The 20,995-nt window shown below is 34.0% G+C and overlaps 1 protein-coding gene across 1 annotated transcript in view; it reads left to right on the top strand.

The window, feature by feature from the left end:
* The window catches only part of tefu (Serine/threonine-protein kinase tefu), a 183,056-nt gene that overhangs the window by 28,685 nt on the left and 133,376 nt on the right, over positions 1 to 20,995 (top strand). The window contains exons 6-9 of the mRNA XM_081728713.1: positions 181 to 316; positions 4,747 to 4,846; positions 16,761 to 16,856; positions 20,273 to 20,521. Of these exons, the coding sequence (XP_081584839.1) occupies positions 181 to 316; positions 4,747 to 4,846; positions 16,761 to 16,856; positions 20,273 to 20,521 (581 nt within the window). The remainder of the gene's footprint in view (positions 1 to 180; positions 317 to 4,746; positions 4,847 to 16,760; positions 16,857 to 20,272; positions 20,522 to 20,995) is intronic.

Raw genomic sequence — 20,995 nt, 5'->3', positions numbered from 1 at the left:
AACGTCATGACAACGTAAGCAGAAAAATTGACACCTCAATATAGTGTAGTCGTGTGATATACGCTGTGTCTCTTTTTTCCTTGTTTCCCATATCCCACCTATTATACGCCCATTAAAGTAAGATTGTAATTTAATATCTGTAATAAATTTAAATTATAAAAAGTAATTTTTATTTTTCAGATTTACTGGAAAAATGTATAGAATCTTATAATAATGGACCCTCAGTTGATATTCGAAGAAAATGCGCGGAAGCCTTGTGTTATATAATACCTTTAGGTTGTATGCAATCACAACTACTGCTCAAATTGAAGAAAAAGTAAGTGACGATAAGCACATCGCACAAAAAAAAAAAAAAAAAAAAAAAAAAAAAAATCCTTTCCCTAGACTCAATTAGTAGGGGATAACATCGCTCTGGCATGAATAACCGCTTGCTTTGCTTAGAAGCGGTTGCAGGTATTCCATATTGATATCAACCCATTCGCTCATCAGTAGATTCAGCAGTCCCAGCGAAGTAGGGATGCCTATTTCTGCGTTTCACTCGCTGCTTCAAACAATGTCACGGTTTTTAGGTGAATTTAAATGTAGGGACTTTTCAGGAGGTGCGTAGGATGTTTACCTTCATCTATATGAGTTAGTTCAAGTCTGGTACACCCCACTACTATCACACAACCTCGTTCCCCTTGAATCATAATCTTTTTACATTGTGTGAAGTGCTTCGTTGCTCTTTTGGCACACACGACTCATTGCATCAGTGGAATACAAACAAAACCGCGACTCATCGGAATATACTACACGATTTCAGTCCGCTACAGCTGAGGATCTGTGTTCTTGAATCCATCGAAGACGTATAGCTGTAAGCATCCACCAGTTTTTATACAATCAACTGATGCACTGACATTAGTTAATTGCAGTGGTCATGCGTCAGTGGTGGCAGATCATTTATACTTATGTGACCATTGAAACATCATCTATAACGATAGAAATGGACTAATTTAGTTCTAGAGGAGGGTGATTAATTTTTTTGTCCGGTGTGCTTAAGATACTGTTAATCATAAAATAATATTTTATTATTTTGCTGGGTAGTTTAGTGATGTCTTTCATTTCTATAAAAGAATTTAAAGGAGAACAATGGAATTTGAGCGAGAAAATTGTAAAATATTTTGGGTAAGAGTTTTGCAGTACTGACATATTTGGTACTTTCGAATTTTTTTCTTTCTTTTTGGGGGAGGATGATGGTTGGGTAGATGGTTGTCTGTTTTCCTGCCCGCTTATCTACCTATATTTTTTCCTTCCTTGGTTATTTCTAATGAGTACATTTCTAACATTGCACTGTAACATAAATCATTCTAGTAGTAAAAAAGAAGTCGTACATTTCAAAGGTATATGTATTGCATAATAACTACAAAATAGGTCTCATGTTTTCAACTTACAGCTCAATTATTTGGTCCTTCAACATCCAAGATTTGAAGACAATGCATGCATACTTGCATGCATTAGCAACAGTTCAGTCGGAATAATATCTGATTCCTTGGTAATCGTTTCTTTCAGATCATCGTGTGCAGAAATGTTATATAAGTATTTTTAATTTATTTTTTTTAAGATAGGCCCAAAGGGAGAATCCACTTTTTTTTTTTTTTTTTAAATTATTATTATTATACACGTACTTGATACATATGTTTCAGATACTGATTTAGTCCATTTTAGACTGAAACAATGCAGCATAAAATATACAAAAGAGCAACAGAAGAGTATATGTACGAGTGCTGTGGACGGATAAAGCAGTGTTTTGGATGTCTGGATACGTTAACAGACGCAGTTATGTTCACTGAAGTCATTAAAGCTCGTGAATAACAATTGGAGTGAATAACATCAACCTAAGTGTGATGGTTTGGGGTAGAATTTCGTGTCGAGGAGTGATAAATCTATTCGTTTTCAGTGGATTTGTGACAAGATGTATCTTGAATTTGCCTCGAAACTGTGTGTACATCAACATTCAGCATTAAGATATTTTCAGAACATGTAATGCTAGCAAGAAAGTATCCCATTGTGCACTCCCAATCTATTTTGCACTCCGTGGTTATATCGAAAGGTGCAGGTTAATGGAATAGCTTCTCTGACTTGATTTGACATATATATTACCTACACCTTTCTATATAACCAGTAGAGTGGCTGGTGAAGGAAACGACAGTAGAGTGGAACCTGATACAACACAGCTAGTTTAACCTTCGGCAGTGCAATATAATATTCGGTGTAATAATGTATTTCGTGCAACAATGTATGTTTTAGTCAAACAGCGTGTAAACAAGTGGATTCAGTTGGCCAGAATGGAGGGTGCATACACATTTGCTAAACTAGCTAATATGCATTTGTGTTATGAGGAAGCCAACGGAATATGATTGCCGCTTGAAATTTGTGTGGAGAAAAGTTCCCAAGCAAGAGACTACTGGAGAGAGACTTATCACCACTGATCGTCATTTGGAAGAAACTGTAACAGTGACGGTGAGTGGGCACGATGCAGGTAAAAAAAAAGGCCGGGCGGACTCCAGAATTAGAAGTTCTTGAACATTTCACCAATAATCCTGAAACAAACACACGAGCCATTGCGTAAGAACTGAATGTGAATCATGTGAGTGTATGGCAGGTACTACACGATGCTCTCCTTTATTTTTTATTTATTTATTTATTTTTTTTTTTAATGCGCGGTAAGTCCAGGCTATGGGCGAAGCTGATTTTGCTCCAGGACAAGAGTTTGTCCGATGATTCCTTCACTAGTGTGTGACCACCCCAACTTTCCTCAAAGTTGTGCTATTTATTGATGAGGCACACGTAACACGCAATGGTATTTTTAACCCTCGCAATATCCATGTGTTGACCATGGATAATCCATACAACGTGCGGCAGCGAAGGTACCAAGAGCGAATCTATGGAGTTGTCGGGACTTACCTTTTCGGTTCTCACATCTTACCGTGATATCCGATGCAGTATATCTAGAGTTTTGCAGAATGCTTTACCACACCTTGAGGATTTCCTCTGCAAGTGCACGCTTATGTATGGTTCGAACAGGGCGTTTCTCCTCCACACTTCTACCTCCAAGCCTATCGTTATCTCCTGACATTCTTTCTACAAATGATCGGAAGGGGTGATCTCTTTCTGGGGCTCTGTGCTTTACGGACTTGTCTTTAACATAATTTTTCTCAGTGGGGGTACGTACGTGAAGTGCTTCGTATACAAAACACTGGTGAATATTTTGGAGATCACTGTGCGCATCGCAAGAGTACTTAATCCCATCCAAGACGAGGGTAGACGCTTTCTCAGTGTTTGAGAGAACATTGTTACGTCATTGCAGACGTTGTAATGTAGTTAGTAACCAATATTTTGAACACTTGTTGTGAATGTACGAAGCAGTTATAATGTTACGTTCCACATACGACAATTAATCTCGAAGTTACGTATCCGATGCTTGGTGGTGCTTTGTCCTCGCACTTAGACTGTTACCATTCCGTGATTCGCATTTTCTCTACCCACACATCCAGCGCACTGCCTAGCGTTCTCGAGAGTATCTACGGTATCATCAGTTGCTTAGCAGGGTAATAAAATCATTGTCCCTGATGCTCATTCCTGAATTTTCGCCCAGATGATTTTTCGCCTAGGGATGTCACACCTCGGTTTGATGATGGGTATATGTCACATATACTTAACAATCAATGTATTTGATATAATCTCTGTCCGCGAGATCTGTTGCATGTTTACAACAGTCATTTCTCTGTGGTTATGCAACCATGCATACCATTTAAAACTCTTCAGCCGTATTGAACCTGATTGCAATATCAACTTGCCGACAACGCATTCCTGTTTCCTAGTGATGTGCCATGCTTATTTCAACCACCTTTATTTATGTAAGAGGTTTTAGGGGAATCCCTCAAGTTCTGTAAGGAATTCCTTTCGCAGTCATTGTGCACATTTTCCCTATACGATTTTGGGTAGTATAGGATTGCTTTCTGTGACGAAATCTTAGGGCGCCATGCATACGTTGACGGCTTGTCAAAGAAATACTTCTAAGTGTGAAAAATTACCTTCCATATTTATGACGGTGAGCTCATTAATGTAGTGCTATTGTTATGGCATACTGTTTCTATAATATAAATGGAAATTTAAAATAAGTAAATAAATAATAATAAAAATAATAGTGACTACATGTAAGTTATATACAGAAATGCTCCGAAAAATAACTTATTTTCAAATTTTTGATACGTATCACTTCGTTCTTAGAGCATATGGGAAAAAAGAGAAGAAAAGAATGTCTAATCAACAACATTTGCAGTCGGCTTGCTTTATTGATTATCTCTTCAGTTCGCATATATGAATGCTGCAAGACTTGAGTTCAAATTTTCGTAACAAATATAGCTAATAGTACCTAACGCAAGAATGATTAAAGAAAAGAAGAAAAAAAAAGCATATGAGCGATTCTCTTCCCTAATATTTTGCCTTGATTGAAAATCCTGCGGCATGTGCATGCATGTCTGATAACAAACAGACCAGATTATAATCAGTCTCATTGAAATGTACTTTTCAGAATAGTATAGAAGTTTATGCTTGCATGTGAGCTACAATACATATATAAAATTAGTTATTTCATGTTCTTTTTCCGTTTCGGAATTCTTTGTTCCAACTATATGCAGCTTTGTTCCTTCGTAACAGATATCCAACATTTTTATGAATTATTTAATTTGAACTTATTATTTCCAGGTTGTCGTTTTTCATTGGCGCTTGCAGTGATATGGAATTTCGTAACAATCACAACTTACAAGAACCAGTTCTACGTATGGCAGTGGAATTTAGCAAAGAAGTAAGTTTCTTTGGAAGAATCGTATTTATAGTTAATGAAAGTTAATGTGAAAGTTCTTCGGGAGAAGTGTAATACGTTAGTGACCCATATGCACCCAACGATGTCCATAGCCTTCCTCATCGGCGGCATTGTATCAAATATTAACGTTATTCTCTTCATTCAATGTGTACAATGTATTTCCTAATTTAATGGCTGTTATAAATAATGTGTTAACAACTCATTTCTATTGACAGTCCTCCCGTGACCCATACGTTAGAAACGCAGCCAGCGGACTTCCATACGAGACGTGTTCTAGAATGTATTATTACGACGTATTTGGCAGGGAAGAAAATGTGAAATCAATAGTGACTATCTTACAAATGAAAAATAAATCGGGGTAGTAGGAATAACTTTATCTCACATTAAATGATTAACTCAGTTTATTTTCGATAGAGAAAAAAAAAAATACATGAAAGCAGTAACCATTTATGCAGAAATTATTGGTGCAACATTCACTATCCAGATGTTGGTTAATAGCATTCCAAACTTGTTTCTCAATATTTATATCCAGGCACATTGGGCAGCCAATCTGTCTACCGAATTCTGATGTTAGTACCTCCAGCATCTATGACAGGGTGCACTGGTCTTTGAGGAAAGTTTATCACAAAAAGAAATATGGCTGGTATTAAAGGTACATGTGATATACAAGGGGAAGGGCGTACTGAAGAGTGAAGACGAGCTAAGTTCATATTGCCCGAAGAAAACATTCCAGATTTCCTTAAAATTATCGTCGGATTGAGTGTTTCTTGTCAGTGTGAGTGATCGCCCAAAAGTCACGTAATATAGTGCATCATAACAACTGTTAAAATATTAATGAGGAAGTACCGCACTTCCTCAACTGAAATATCTACCATGGTTGGATTATTTCTACAGTTTGCAGTAAATGGCTAGTCTTAGAGATTGGAGAAATAATGCACCAAAACATGCAAGAGAAATGACTATCGTGTCGTTTGTAATTCAGTTAGTAGAGCAACAGCATAGCAATCAAGAGATTGTAGTTCGAGTCCACAGCAATTCAGTGAGTAGATATTTTTGAGTCCGCACCAATTGAGTCAATAGATATCTTTGTATTATTGTATAATGTGAAATACTTCTCTAGTAGATTATCATAATCTGTCTAAAATTCAAGTGCCTCTTGCGTCAGTCCCCTCTTCTGAGTGTGAATTCTACTTATTTGAATGCTATTATAACAAAACTAAATCCTTTGTATATTATTTTCCTATCCCTTCATTAACGTTAATCATTTAACCTAATTAAGTCGTTAAAGTACAGTTTGGTTCTACTATGTTGATTCTTTATATATATTCAAACTTTAACACCAAACATAATATGAGCCAAATCAAGGGTGGATGGGCGGGGGAAAATTAAAATTTCTGGTGGGTGGTCAAATCTACTGTAAAAAGAAACAAGAGGTACTGCAGGTAACCGTAACTCGTCACATCTCCACCAAGAAACGTGACTGGAATTCTGACATTTCCAGCTAGATTTTGTGGCTCAAATTCTAATATTGCCACGGGATGAATGTTGGGAATGTACGTGAAGTTCAAACAATTCGTGCTAAACAGTTATATGTATAACTCATAATAGATGAATTCCATGCTTAGCAGTGATTCTATAACATAAGCCAGTAATTTAATTAACCTTATCAATTTTATTTCAATTTTGAAATAAAACAGAATCTTTTAATTTAGAATAGCACAGCAAACTTTAGAAAGGTTTTGGTAGAGCAAAATGTAAAGGTAATTAGGGATGAGCTTATGCTGTCTGGTGTTTAAGATCTGTCTTGCCGAAAAGGTACATTACCTTCAGCTGTTGCGAATAACCCATGGTCTGCTCTATCGTCCAACTGAACGAATTCCGAAGTTGTAGACTCCGTGGCGGTCCTGTCTTCTTCAGCCCCAAGAAGTCTCGGCTTCCCAGTTTTGTTCAAGTTGCGTTTTTCCGGGTTCCACCTTCTCCTCGTATGATTCTCCAAATATGGTCAAAGACGTCCACCTAGACGCCTCCCATGTCTTACACATCAAACTGACGTCACACTCGATATCTACGGTGCAGAATGTCCGTCTTTCGTGGCGATGTCCTCAAGATCCTCACTAATCAAAATCGAACCCGGCTAAAATTCGATGTTCTGGCAGAAATCAGAAAACCTCTTACTCTTGAAGAAAACACGGAAGATACATACCTAAGTAAAATGTCTTCCTCGTTGTTGATCACGGAAGCAAAAGGCGGCAGACAGAATTCAGCATTTCATCATGATAGTCAGTGAACGGCGAAACAAAGCATAAGCGGAAAATTAAAAGGAAAAGGTGATGGATTTATAGCAGGGTTTGAAAAAACCCGGGTATTTTTGAAAAAACCTAACCCACCTGGGCCCATGTGGGTTTTTTCGGGTATTTTCGGGTTTAATTGGGTTTTATCGGGTTTAATTGGGTTTTTTCGAAATATTTCAATGTCTTTGGGGTAAAAATGTTAAAAAATGATTTACATTTCAAGATTGTCATTATCACAACTTGCAACATTTTTCTATTCTCTGCTGTTTTGAAAAAATGGCCGCCATATTGAAATTTTTTATTGGATAGCCGAAAAATTCTATACAGCAAATTTAGAATGTCTCGTGCTTCTACCCTCAAAATTTGAACTTAAAAAGTCAGAAAATTGTACCCTGTAGCATGGATACACGCTATTTTAATAATGGCCGCCATTTTGAAATTTTATGCCGCCAAAATATATACAGCTAATTTAGTCTCTCGTGCTTTTACTCTGAAAATTTTAACTTGAAAGACCGAAAACTGCCCTTTGTAGCGCGGATATCCGCTATTTTCTTTAAAAGAGCCATTTTGTAATTTTACGTTCGTATGCCGCCAAAATCTATGCAGAAAATTTAGTGTCTCCAGTTTGTATCCTGAAAATTTAAAAGACCGAAAGTTGAACACTGTGTAGTACAGGCAGACAAACGAACAAATGTAGATCATCCCAGGAGCCTGAGTGACGTTCGGCAAATATGAATACCAAATAGTTGAATTAATTTGAAACAAAGACGTAATTCATCAAAATGTCTTACATGAAATAAATATTTGTCAACGTAAAATAAATGGTTTTATTGTTGAAGTTCACTTTCGATGCTTTGTGCGTTCAATTACAGGAATTTCCCGAGCACTTGTTGCAAGACGGTTCTTTTCTAGTGTTTGCCAACTATGGAAAGTAGAAAAACCGCACCCCCGCAACACAAAATTCCCTATGATATAGGTCTAAGTGTAACGTATCTCTGTTCGGACCACCTCCCCCATGGGGAGGAAAATACTATCGTGAACAAAAGTGCATTAGCACCTGTATTCTGCATATCCTCGGTACATTCAATAATAATCTTAATGCTATAAATTAGGAATGGCCAAAATTTTCCGGATTCCGGAAATATCACTTTCCGGATTTCGAAAAATTTCAGAGTTCAGAAATTTTTCCGAATTCCAGGATTGGCCATCCTTACTATAAATGAGAAACTGAAATCGGCATTGATTTTTTTTTTTTTTTGTATTTATCACCACTTATTTAAAATTATCGAAACAAATGAATAAATTAATCTTTACTTGACAATTTTGGATTTGGAAAATGAAATTTATTCTTTAAACTTACACTTCACTACAGGAAATTGCTTTAAGAAGTCCTTTTTTATTACTCTCAATAAATGTATAAAGTTCCTTACAAATAAATTTCAAATTTTCCGTGATACAGTTCCTGTCATCTCTTCAAAATTATGTAAGCAGATGAACAAAATATATTAATCGTTGATAGATGGTGAAAGGTGAGTTTTGGATTTACAGAATGAAAGTTACTTTTTAAATCTATACTTTGAACTAGATACAAGTTTGAAAAAACTGGTCATAAATGGGCTGGTAAGAAATTTGCACCGGTCACCGGCTTTAATCAAAATAATAGCAATATTTCCGGCCAGGCCGGTGAAAAACCAACCCTATTCTTTTCCGAAAATTAATTTAAAACAATTAACAAAGATGGGCCTATAAATTCATATTTTATAAACTAAATGTTTCAAAATGTAATAAATGAAATTAAATATCTTCCAGCGTAAAATAAATATTTTTATTGTTGAAGTATTCACTTCCGATGCTTTGCGCATTCAATTGCGGGAATTTCCCGAACACTTCTTTCACGACAGGTTTTCCCTGAAAATGCAGCTTGCTTTACTGTACATCGAAAGTTCAATTAACACTGAAGTTTGAATTCAGCACTTGAAATAGTAAGCGTTGCGTAGTCTTGGGAGCTCCGAGCATTAAGCTTCTTAATTTTGACAAGAATTTTTATGCTATTGCTGGTGTTGATTCTACAGAATGCTTATTTGAAGGGTTGCAACAAATGACTGTTGTTGGAAAACCAAATTTTTCTGAATACTTTTGTTACCACCAAAGGTAAGAAATAATACTAATAGGTTTACTAATGTATTTACATATTTACTGTTAGTACCGGCACCTATGATTTTAAACCCGTCAACGTATGAGGGATAACGTCTCTCGGCGGCGCCGAGTCAGCAGGCACACTATTCACGGAAAGTACTTCTCTAAAATATAGAATTGCTTATTTTACTTCAAATAGGCTATAAGCATAATCCACACATTAATTTGTTCTATAATTATCTCAAGCTAAGGGAAGTTTTTTATTCATTCATTCTGTTTATTCCGAACTTTATAAAGGTCTTATGTTGAATTTTGTTGTCTACCTTAAAGTGAAAGCATCTAATTCGCCCAAATAAAGTTCAAAATCTGATAAAAATAACTTTCAATGTGATCACCTTAGTTGTAACAATAATATACTAACAAAAAGCTCAAAAACCCAGGTGGGTTTTAAGGCGGTTTTTTTCAGGTGGGTCCAACCCGAAAAAACCCGCTGGGTTTTTTCGGGCTGGGCCCACTTGGGCAAACCCTGATTTATAGGACGTTTTCTTCATGGGCTAAGTTTAATGACAGAAGAAAGAAAATTATATAAAATGCTCTGTGAGCCTTGATACTACATTGATGTAGAAAAAAAAATAGTTTTCCTTCGGTGCGGGTCCAACGGGAGTCGAACCCAAAGCTGGATTCTTAATAATATATATATATATATATATATATATATATATATATATATAATGGAGTTTGTTTCTTTTTTATTATTTTACATGTCAATGGCCGATTTTATTTTATTTTTCTGGTAACATCTATGGACATAATATGTATGTTGTTAGCTGCACGGAGAAAATGAAAATATTCTTATTAATTTCCTTACAAGAGGATCTATTTATTTACTTGGTTTCTTTCTTTTCTCCTTTCTGTGTTACACAAAAGGCTAATCACTTCTAGATTTTTTTTAAAATAAATATTTATTTCTTTTACTATGTTGTAAAAAAAATACATAAAAAGATCCTTTTGATATTTATCTTTTGAACTATAAATTACCTTCCATTATTTAGTGTTGGTATTATTAATTCAAAGTAATATATTAGTTGAAATTATTTTACTCAAAAAAAATCTCCAGTTGTTAAAACTATAAATATGCCTAACTTCCGTCATGTAGTTAGAAGTTGAATGACGTCACAATTTTTACCAGATACTATAAAAGATTATTCTGTGCATTTTATATGCTATAATTTTATTTTATATACTATAAATAAGTTCGTATTTTTTGAATACCAATATTCTAAATCTGCTCCCTGGAAATTTTGTTGATTTACTGGCGATATAGTCACTGGTGCCATGAATGAAAATCACATGAAAAAAATAAAATAAAATAAATAAATAAAAAAAAAATATAGAACCATTAAGTATCAAGTAGTCATTGGAAATCAAAAACTAAGATTTAAGGTAAAACAGTTCATTAGTTACCAAGCCACATACCTGCAGAGATTTAAAATAGTTAATCAGAAGGGTTTAGAACACTGCTGACTTATTTATAGTAGCCGAGCAATCTACAATCAAGGTAGAATTAGTGGTATTTATATGTTTGGATTTTGGAGCGCGATTCTAACTATGGCTATGGATTACTGTCTTAACCAACACCACCTAGATTTGAGAAGACCAGATGGCTGCTACAGTGACGTCACACAAGTGGTCTTATCAGCTGAGTAGAGGAGTTCCCGAGTGCTACGAACTTCATAGCTTTCAGAAATGGGAAATTACAATTTAGTATTGCGTAGCACTCGTGCTCTATTTGTACCCTTTTACGTGTTCGTTCTTAAACTACCTATATACCAAATAAGAAGGTGCATCAGTAACATTGTGACTTAAAACCCTAAAAAGGAAAGAAATTAGAGGAAGTAAAGAACTTTTCCTAGATTGCGACAAAGAAGTTACTATTGTTTTCTAGTCAATATTACTGTACATTCCCCCCCTCCCCCCCAAAAAATATCGTTGTTATAAGCATAAAAGTATCGTTAGTGCACGCGAAAGTAAGTATCATGACTTCACGTTATTCGAATAACATTCATGACTTCATAATCAAATATAGTAAAAATGGATGATTTACAAAATTAAAGAGAAAGATCAAAACATTTATTGTAATTAAGATACATCACAACAAATACATGCTACTTGAAATTAAGTAAGAAATTAAAGCATTACGACCCCTAACAATGTGAATTAAATTTTGTAACTCAGTTTGCAATTTTATACCAAGCAGATGCTTCAAACCATTCTTTTTCTTTTCAATTTTCATGCAAAAGCATAAAATATTTTACTATTCTGTACTAGCACTAGTTCATTTTGTGCACTAATAGTCACGGCAATTTTCAACATTGTTAGTTAATATTATGAATACCAATTACGGTAAGAGACGACATACACTTTGGAGAAAGCGTTTGTTCTTAACACATTCTACACTTTTAACAAAATTCATTATTGCTCAAATGCATACTTATACAATTTTAAATACATGCATTAATACAACAAATAGTCAATATTAAAGAAAATTAAAAATATCTTCATTTTCTGAGAAGATCATAGGAAACTTTAATAACACTTTTATAACGTGGCTAAGCGATTAGCGTACGCGCCTTTGGCGTGGGAGACCCGAGTTCAATTCCCGGCGGGAGCTCATGTGGTTCGGATTCCACGTTAATCAGTAGGTCTACGTCTCATATAGCCTCGCTGCTGAACGGGACGCTAAACTAAAATCACCTCACCCCACTTTTTTATAAACCAAAATCAAGACTGTATTCTCTTATTACAATATTATTTCTTATGTTTTTGATCTCTTTGAAGCTCTCTTCCGTTCCTAGTTTTAAGTTATTTGAAAAAACCTAAACCAATGAAAAAAATGCTATCAAAGAGAATCACTATTACTTATTATAAACAGCAACAAATTTCATTAAAATGGGAATATCCGCATGTGGATCTTTTATTTTTTAAAAGAATAATAAAACATGAAACTAAACTAGAATATACATAGCGCCAGTTCAATAGTAAAATGAAAATTATCTACTAAGCATCAATTGTTTGCTCCAAACGTAGATCTGTCGAATGAAACTTAGTTTGTGGACCTATATATTCCTGGTAAGAACCCCAGAAATTTCACATGGAAGAGGGCTCAATTATTATTGATCAAAATAGTATTGGATATATTTGATCAGTCTTATGTAATTGGAATTTCTCGCTTACTTTATGGAATGTTATTATTACACCAGATAAACCTAAATCTGGTATGTTTTTCATAAATTTAAAGCCCTATAATGTTTGAATATTATAATTTGATGTTGAACGTTATGATTGCAGTACATTTCATCCAATCATATTTAGGTATAATGATTTAATTTCCAAATAAGAGCTGCAGTCAGATAAATGGATTCTAATTGAGTAATGTGTGGTTAGTCAATACCACTCAGAGAGAAGGCCAATGGTCTGTGCGATGACACCATGTAATGTCCTACTTCCATTACATATTTATTGTATGTACACTCATGTCCAAAATTGTCGCATGTCTATAAATATGTTGTTGTAGGAATATAATTTGATAACAAATTCACCCGATATTTCTTATAATGTTAATATGTGTATAATCGGCAAAGACATGTATGTGGCAAATTTCATGTCAAAAGAGCAGTAAATAAGAACAATAAAACAAAAGTAAAACTTTCTTGACCATTTAGCAACATTATGTTTTATTCATTCTAATTTTCATATTTATAATTCTTTTCCTTTGAAATTTACCACAAATATACATTTCCCGATTATAAACAGTATCAATATTAAAAACACCCTGCAAAAATCATTATCAAATTATATTCTTACAAGAAGACAGTTATAGATATGCGACAATCATTTTGGACATGAATGTACGTAACAGGAAATTACTTGCAACTACTAGCTATTATTATTATTATTATTATTATTATGGAATAATAATAATAATAATAATAATAATAATAATAATAATAATAATAATAATAATAATAGAAGAAGAAGAAACGGATAGATTAATTGCATATAACTAAATGGACAGCGCCTATATTCCTAGACTTTCTCCAGTCCCCAATGCTCAACTTCTGGCGACGCCACTGCGACATAATCGACTTAATAATATTTAGTACTATAAACGGAGAATATGCTGTTACTTACCCTGGAGTACTTTGAAGGTATAAAACCTCTTTAATCGCATTTATCCACTTTGTTTGGAGGCTTTCTTCTTTGGGAAACTTAAAAACGTGAACCTTTGGACCGTTGTCGTAGTTTTCATTTCAGAGAGGCTCATTTAGTTAGCCATCGATGAGGCATATTTAATTACAAAATAACATTTCTCACAACACAACAGTAAACTTTTACATGTACAGAACACTATAACCACAATTAATATATAGAATATCTCAACACAACCACACGCATATACGCACATAAAAAATAAAACAATGCACGTAACAAAAAGCACAGCACACTCATTAATAGCTAAAGAAACTCTGGCAAGTCCGAGGGAAAAGGAATTTCCTTTGGGGAGACGCGCAATAAATAACTATACCAACATCTCCCACAACAGAGGGATGACAGCAATTGTGACAGCGAAGTTCGAGATTTCTGGACCAGACTACTTGTGCTGACGTCACAGGCTTCTCCGAGTCCAGCACTCTGACCTTCTCAGATCTAGGTGGTGTTGTCTTAACCCAGCATAGTTGCCTTTCAGCAACGGAATTCTCCTGATAAGTGAAGAAAATGAAGCAAATAAAATTTGGGTTTAAATTTTGATAAATGTCTGTATATTTGCGCATTCGATGTCGGAGATCTGGGTAAATTTCTGACGGGAGCTCATGTGTTTCGGATACCAGGGTCAGGTCCACGTCTCATATATCCTTGCTGCTGAACGGGACGCCAAACTCAAATCCAGTTCGATCCAGTTTCTATTATGACATGGAAATGTATTTCTTCGTTGCTTTCTTTGTTTCTTCTGAAACTGGCAAACAATGGTTTGCTGGTAGGCATAATCGCTGAAATATAGTTGGCCAAATAATCATCAGTATACAATCGTGCGGGCCACAAGAACGAGAAGAAGCCATTTTCATACTTGATGATGTGTTTAAAAAGTAAATCCATAAATCTTAACTAATAATGTAATTCTTTAAAAATACAAGAAACATAGGGAAATACGAGAAGGAACAAAAAAATTCAGCTAGAAGATGGATACCTATTGTTTCTTTCCCCACAATGGATTTTTTTTTCTGCAATCAGCTTTCGAATGTCTGGAGATATACTTTTCACACTAACGATTTTCAGAACAGTAATCAGATGAATGTCTGTGAACTGGATCTAGAACTGAAAAGTTGTTCCTTTTAATAATAGGAAAGTCATTTAGTTTGACACGTACTGCCGAGCGTGAAATTACTCACGATGCAACTTTACGCATATTTGGGAAGCACACAGGCAGGTATTTTTAAAATTCGTGTATACCCAGTACACTCGATTTTTGCTTGAATGTTAAATCTGGTTAAACCAAGGACCGCAGAGAAATTAGTAAATGCGGCTCGTGAGTTTGACATGCCTTTTCTAGAGGTATCTTTCACACTGAGTTTTAAAGTCTACTTGATACATGCCTATGCTATCAATTGGCCCACTACCATTCACTTTCATGGATCATCTCTCTCCTTTACCCAACAAGGAATAACTTTTGGACGTTAAAGATTTCACTTCATTTCTCAATATCTTGGATTCTACAATCATGCATACCAATACCAAAATATTAACTAGGAAAGGCGCAAGTATCTGTTAGAAACAAAACTGAAACGGTCATAAATAGAAACGAAATGGCACTTCGGGCAAAATAATCAACATATGAGTGACAAAACATGTAAGCCAATGTGAAGGATAGACTATTACACTTGCAGGAGTGGGAGGGAAAGAGAATTTGTCAAGAGTAAAGAGTAAAAATGCGTATTTTACTCTAGTTTGTGCAGTATGTACAGTATACAAATACCCACCACGATATTAAGTGAACGGATTCATGTTATGATAGGGTCTGATTAAATTTATTTATCCTGATTTTCAGAACCATGGTGTTTTACTATTGTAATGTCACCTCCTGTTAGGTGGATTCGAATTGTTTCAAAGCAAACTGCTAAACCTTTATTACCTGATATGTAAAGTAAAATCAGTCGTGATGGTTCTAGCTACATATTCTTAGATGTTACATTGTGCAATAAATGCATTAGCCAGAAATAATTAGTGATGTAATTTTTTTTTTTTTTTTTTGTTTTTTACTTTCTTTTATTTCTTGTAAACGTTTCGGGACTACGCACTAGAGATGAAGAATGTAGATACTGGAAGTTACGTGTACACAGTTTGTCCTTTTTTTTGCACGAAGTAGGTTTAAAATATAGAAATAAATATTAATAATTTGATTGTTTCGGTATGTAATCCTTATAACAAAACAACAAACATTAAATGATAAGTATACTCGCCGTTAGTGCGAGAGATTCGGAATCCGTCCTTGGTGGGAATGCATGCGTTTTCTATCTCACATTAAACTTTCATGTCCACATTTTATGTAACCTCGATGCTGACAAGGAAGTTAATAGGGAACTTTTAGAATATACTGTACATTTACGTATTAAATTTCTTGTATTAACTTTGTTCTGTTTGAGTTAAATATTTGAGTTACAGAAGTAAATGAAAAATAATATATATATATATATATATGTTAAAAAAAAGAGTTGTATGTACCTAGCATTGTGTGTTTTTTCCAAAGCTTGTTTAATATTGGAGGTTATGTCAAAGCTCTTGTTTCGAAGGGTGAAAATGAAATATGTAAGAGGTTACAAGAATAAAATAGAGAAACTTTTCTATTACGACAATAGACTTGTTAGAAACATGTTTATAAGCCTTCTGCAGGGTAACACGAATCTCTTATGTTTCTGCCATGTGCTTGTTATTCGATAACACTATCATATGTCAGGCTCTGAAATTCGGTAAATTTCTTAGCAAGTCGATCGATGATTAATAGGAAAAGTGAAATGGACATCGACATATAGCGATGTTACTGAAAAGGAAGCTCATTTGAGAAGCACTGAGTATTTATATCTTTCAAGAGAAAGCTATTGTAAATACATTTTTAACAGTACAGCAGGTGTCATAAGGTGGTCTCAGTTTTCTTGGTTAGAAAAAGTATACAAAACGGTGACTACATGCAATTCCTGAGTACTTGTAAAATGTTTCAGCGCATGGCTAACAGAAATACCAACTGAGTGTGATGTGTGCACAATATCATGCGAAAAACTACCATATCATATCATATTATATATACACATTTTTTAAAATTTATTAAACAGGTTTGTGATGTCCTTAAAAACTCATATATAATTTTACCCAAAATTAATTAGTTAATTTATTTATGTATACATATATATTACTTCCAGTTAGCAAAAGAGTGTCGTACGGCTGTTTGCAAGTTTGGTGAATGTGTTTTTCCTGATGTTAAAGCTGTGTGTCCCGACAGTGATCAACGAAGAAAGGTAAGGTTTGGGTACAGAAAGTTAAAAACTGCATATTAATTTAATAACTTAATCTTCTTGTATACTAATAAAGATGCGGTAAATTGAGTTCCAACTTGTAGTGTGGTGTGTAAGCATTAGGGATAGCCAATTTCGGAATTTTTACTTCCTGGAATCCGGAAAGTGAAATTTCCGATTCTGGAAAATTTTGGCCATCACTAGTATGCATGTATGTGTGTTTGCAATTATTAGATCTTGTCGTTTCGGTTCTCTTGAAATAAAATCTGAAGAAAGTTGTAAAATACATTATAATTATTTTACAATGTTACAGTTATGTTACAATGATTATTAGTTTATTTTACAGTGAAACAAGTGAACTGGTTCAGATGTAACAATTGACTATTACAGTTAGGTTGTTTCTCGAAAATTATAAAATCATGATAACTTCTGTTAAGAATGATGCATTAGTCGTCCTGAGTTGTCATTTGGTTCGGTCAATATATCCTGTTTATGGCGGGCAACATTTCCGCTTTACGCGCATGATCCTGGATTCTTTCTCCGTTTGGCATAAAGCCACGAATAAACGACAGTGGGTACTGATCTCACTTCAGCACTAGATCCCGTCTCTTATAATCATGGTTCTAACTCTACCGTTGATAACTATATTATGCTTAACATACTTTAAATTAATTATACAGTAATAATCAAAAGTGATACTTATATCGTTTAAAGCTCTTAAAATTTTCACTTCGTTTATTTCAAAATGAATCAATGTTGGTGGAAAATTTATACATAAAGTGTTGTTAGCAAAATTACAAACATTTTAACTTCTCCCTTTCTTCCAAATCTCCAATTTCACTTATTTATTTTCATTTATCCTAATAATAAAAGTCAAATGTCTTAATGTATCAGTTCGTGCTTCACGTTAATTCCTAGTAGTAAACAGTCATACTAAAGATGTCGCTTGCCTGCCTGACGCTAATAGATGTCGCTTGTTACTCAATGATTTAAATCAATAGAATGTTGTATATTACGAAGTCATTGAACCATTGCATAAATATGGTAAAGAGTTTGGTGTCGTTGGTGGGCACAGTAAAACAAAACTAGATAATAATAATATAAACATAAATGAACAAATTTGTTAAATGTAAACAATTAGAGCCTTTAATTAAGCACGATTTTAATTCTAGTGTACATCGAGAACATTTTTTAGATTCTTCGTTTGCGTCATAATGAGGTGTCGGTGATGCTTACTTTCTTCATACGTTTCGTTACATAAAACATACATAAAACATAATCTAGTTTATTCTATAATATGGTGCCGTCATAGTTTCAAATTATATTATTATTTAAGCTGTTTTTCTTGTTGGGGAATTAAGTATCAAATAGTTGTTTGCTAAGCTGTTAAGAGAAGAGAATGTTCTTGTAACTGAGTTGTAGCCTATATTTGACATGTGATTACGTAATGCCATGTAATGAGATTGTTAGAAAAGCATGAAAGTGGATCTTTGGTTTATTGATGGATTCTAACTTTGGAAGATAAGACAAGATTTTGTTACCTGATAATTATGTATCATTATGATAAGCGCAATGTGTAGAATTGATAGAGAACCACCTAGCCATAAGAAGCTAATTATTTCAAGACTTAAATATCCTATGGTATAAGCTAGGTTGCCAACCTAGATGTCTCGGAATAACTGATCAGCAATAAGGAATGAGGTTTTAATTTAAGTTTCTTCCTTTAGTATCTGGAACTTTCCTGCTTTGTGCCCTATCGACTGCTAGTGACAGTCTTTGATACATGGGTTTCGGGTTCGATTCTTGGTGGAAGAGCCATAAAATTTGAATTCAGTAATTCGGATTCCGCCTTAAATTGTAGATCTATGTCTCATATAGCCGTAATACTGAAAAGGAACTCGTCTGACGAAGTTTACAATTATACTCGTGGTAATTGATTCGTTTTTTTGTGTGAACGGTTATATATTGATCATAATAATTTTCAGTATTCATGGCCATTGCTGGACCTCGGTTTTAAGAATGCCATAGTTATTTTTATTAGCCTGATATTTGATAGTATTTCTCGTTTGGTGGTTCCAGTTCATCTAATGAGGTGAGTGTGTTTCAGTTGTTTCTTCCTTCAACATTTTATTGTTTTAATTTAGATTTTACGTTTACACTACGCACATATGAGTTACTAATTACTGCGTTCTTTTTAGTAAGTTTTACATTTTCGTTAAATTTTATATGAGCAAATCCTGTCGATTTTGCAACTTATTCTCCGATTTATTATTTACTTTTTTTTTATCACTTCGATTTCACTCTTCAAATCTAACAAAAGTTTAGACATACTGCAATTGATGGCTTTATTTAATTGACGTCTGCACTAAATGATAGTCCTGTTCTCGTACCCTTTCAACTTATAAACTATTCTGTCATACTTCTGTACAGTTTTAACGTTACTAGACCGTATGTACTTTGCGTCTGTTTCCTCTAGCTGACTACATCTCATAATAAAAACGTGCGCGAAATGAATTTCCAATTAGTTCTCATCTGATGTGAATTTCGTACATTCAGTATAAGGAGTCTTATCAATTACATTGATTAACTCGAAAAATTTCGATTCTTCTGTACACTGACAGAATTGAGTGTAGTGGTTTCCTTTTTTTTCCCTTTTTTTTTTTTGTTTTGTTTATTGATATTGCAAAACAATTAGTTAGTAATGATTGTTTCTCTTTTAATAAATTCATATAGATGAATATATGTGAAAAGAAACAGTAATACATACTAAATATCTTACATGTAAGATATTGTTCACCTAAACTTCTTACAAAATTTAAACAGAAGACTACATAAGTTAATTTACAGGTATATTTGGATACAATCACTTCTATTTGAACGCTGCTATTAACTTGAGTTCACACCGTTAGCTTAGCGAGTCCTTTAAATTGATATGACTTAAATTTAGTGGATCTTAGCATTCTGAATGAGTATTACCAAAGATGACTTTATAATTTTATTTTAAACTATCGAAAAATTGAGAAAAATGTCCTATCCTAGAAATAATTTTTTAAAAATTATGCAATACTAATAAAATGGTACAATGTAACGAGCAAATTCTTAGAATAAAATATACTATGGAGTTGTAAACTGTGTGTTATTTCGGTTAAACAAAATACCTTGAAAACTATAAGCATTTTTTCGAATATACATACTGGCACACTGTCCAAAGGTATGACTTCCTTTTCACAACATAAGAAGTAAGAGAAACTATTTCTATAAACAAAGACTTCCATTTAAAGGTATATAATCTAATATTGAGTATAATATAGTCAACTTTTATGATGTGATATTTTCATTTATTAACGATATAATTCCTATTTACTTACTTTTGTGTTTAGGTTTTCGTTACATTTCCATAATCATTTTGATTGTTTCAGGACTTGCTGATAGAATTTTTTCATATTCAAGTTGTAGTTCATCATCCGAACGGTACTACTAGAAGTAACGGCGCAGCGTATGCTTGGGATTGGAATAGATGGAATCAGCACTTAAAACGAATGTATACATTCGTAGAAGACGAGCTTCAGAAAGAAGCGGATAGAAGTAGTTTCAGTGGCAAACGACAAATTAAGGATTGTAGTTTGCCAAAAAATTTTCTGGATATGGCTGTGGAGATTTGCAAACAGGTTTGTATTATGTATTTAGTAAGTTACACACGCAAAGCAAAACTATTAGCGAAGACCCTGGTGCATGGAAGGTTCTCAATTTGGAGGAAATGTGTGATAGTAGAATATTTAAAATGATGTATTACAAAACTTGTAATTTGCCTTAATTACAGGATGAGCGTAAGAATTTGAACATACTCTGTTGACTAATCATCACTTAGAAACGCAGAAACCTATTAATTTAAATAGTCAATGAGATATGTGAAATGAGCTTCTTTCTCCATACACTACTACACTAATTTGCATTCCTGATTTCTTCTATATTTGAATTAACTTAACGACTCACTCCACAATTTTGTTAATCATAACTTCATCTGTTTAAAAATGACAAAGAAAAAATGTGGGCATATCGTAGAAAGACCATTGTATAATGCACATTTCAAAGGTGATTTCTTTTCCCTCTATATGATTATATCTTCTATAAAAATCGGACAG

Source organism: Thermobia domestica, chromosome 10 (genome assembly GCF_964235325.1).
Source record: "Thermobia domestica chromosome 10, izTheDome1.hap1.1, whole genome shotgun sequence".
NCBI lineage: Eukaryota > Metazoa > Arthropoda > Insecta > Zygentoma > Lepismatidae > Thermobia > Thermobia domestica.
This window is presented reverse-complemented; position numbering and strand designations above follow the sequence as displayed.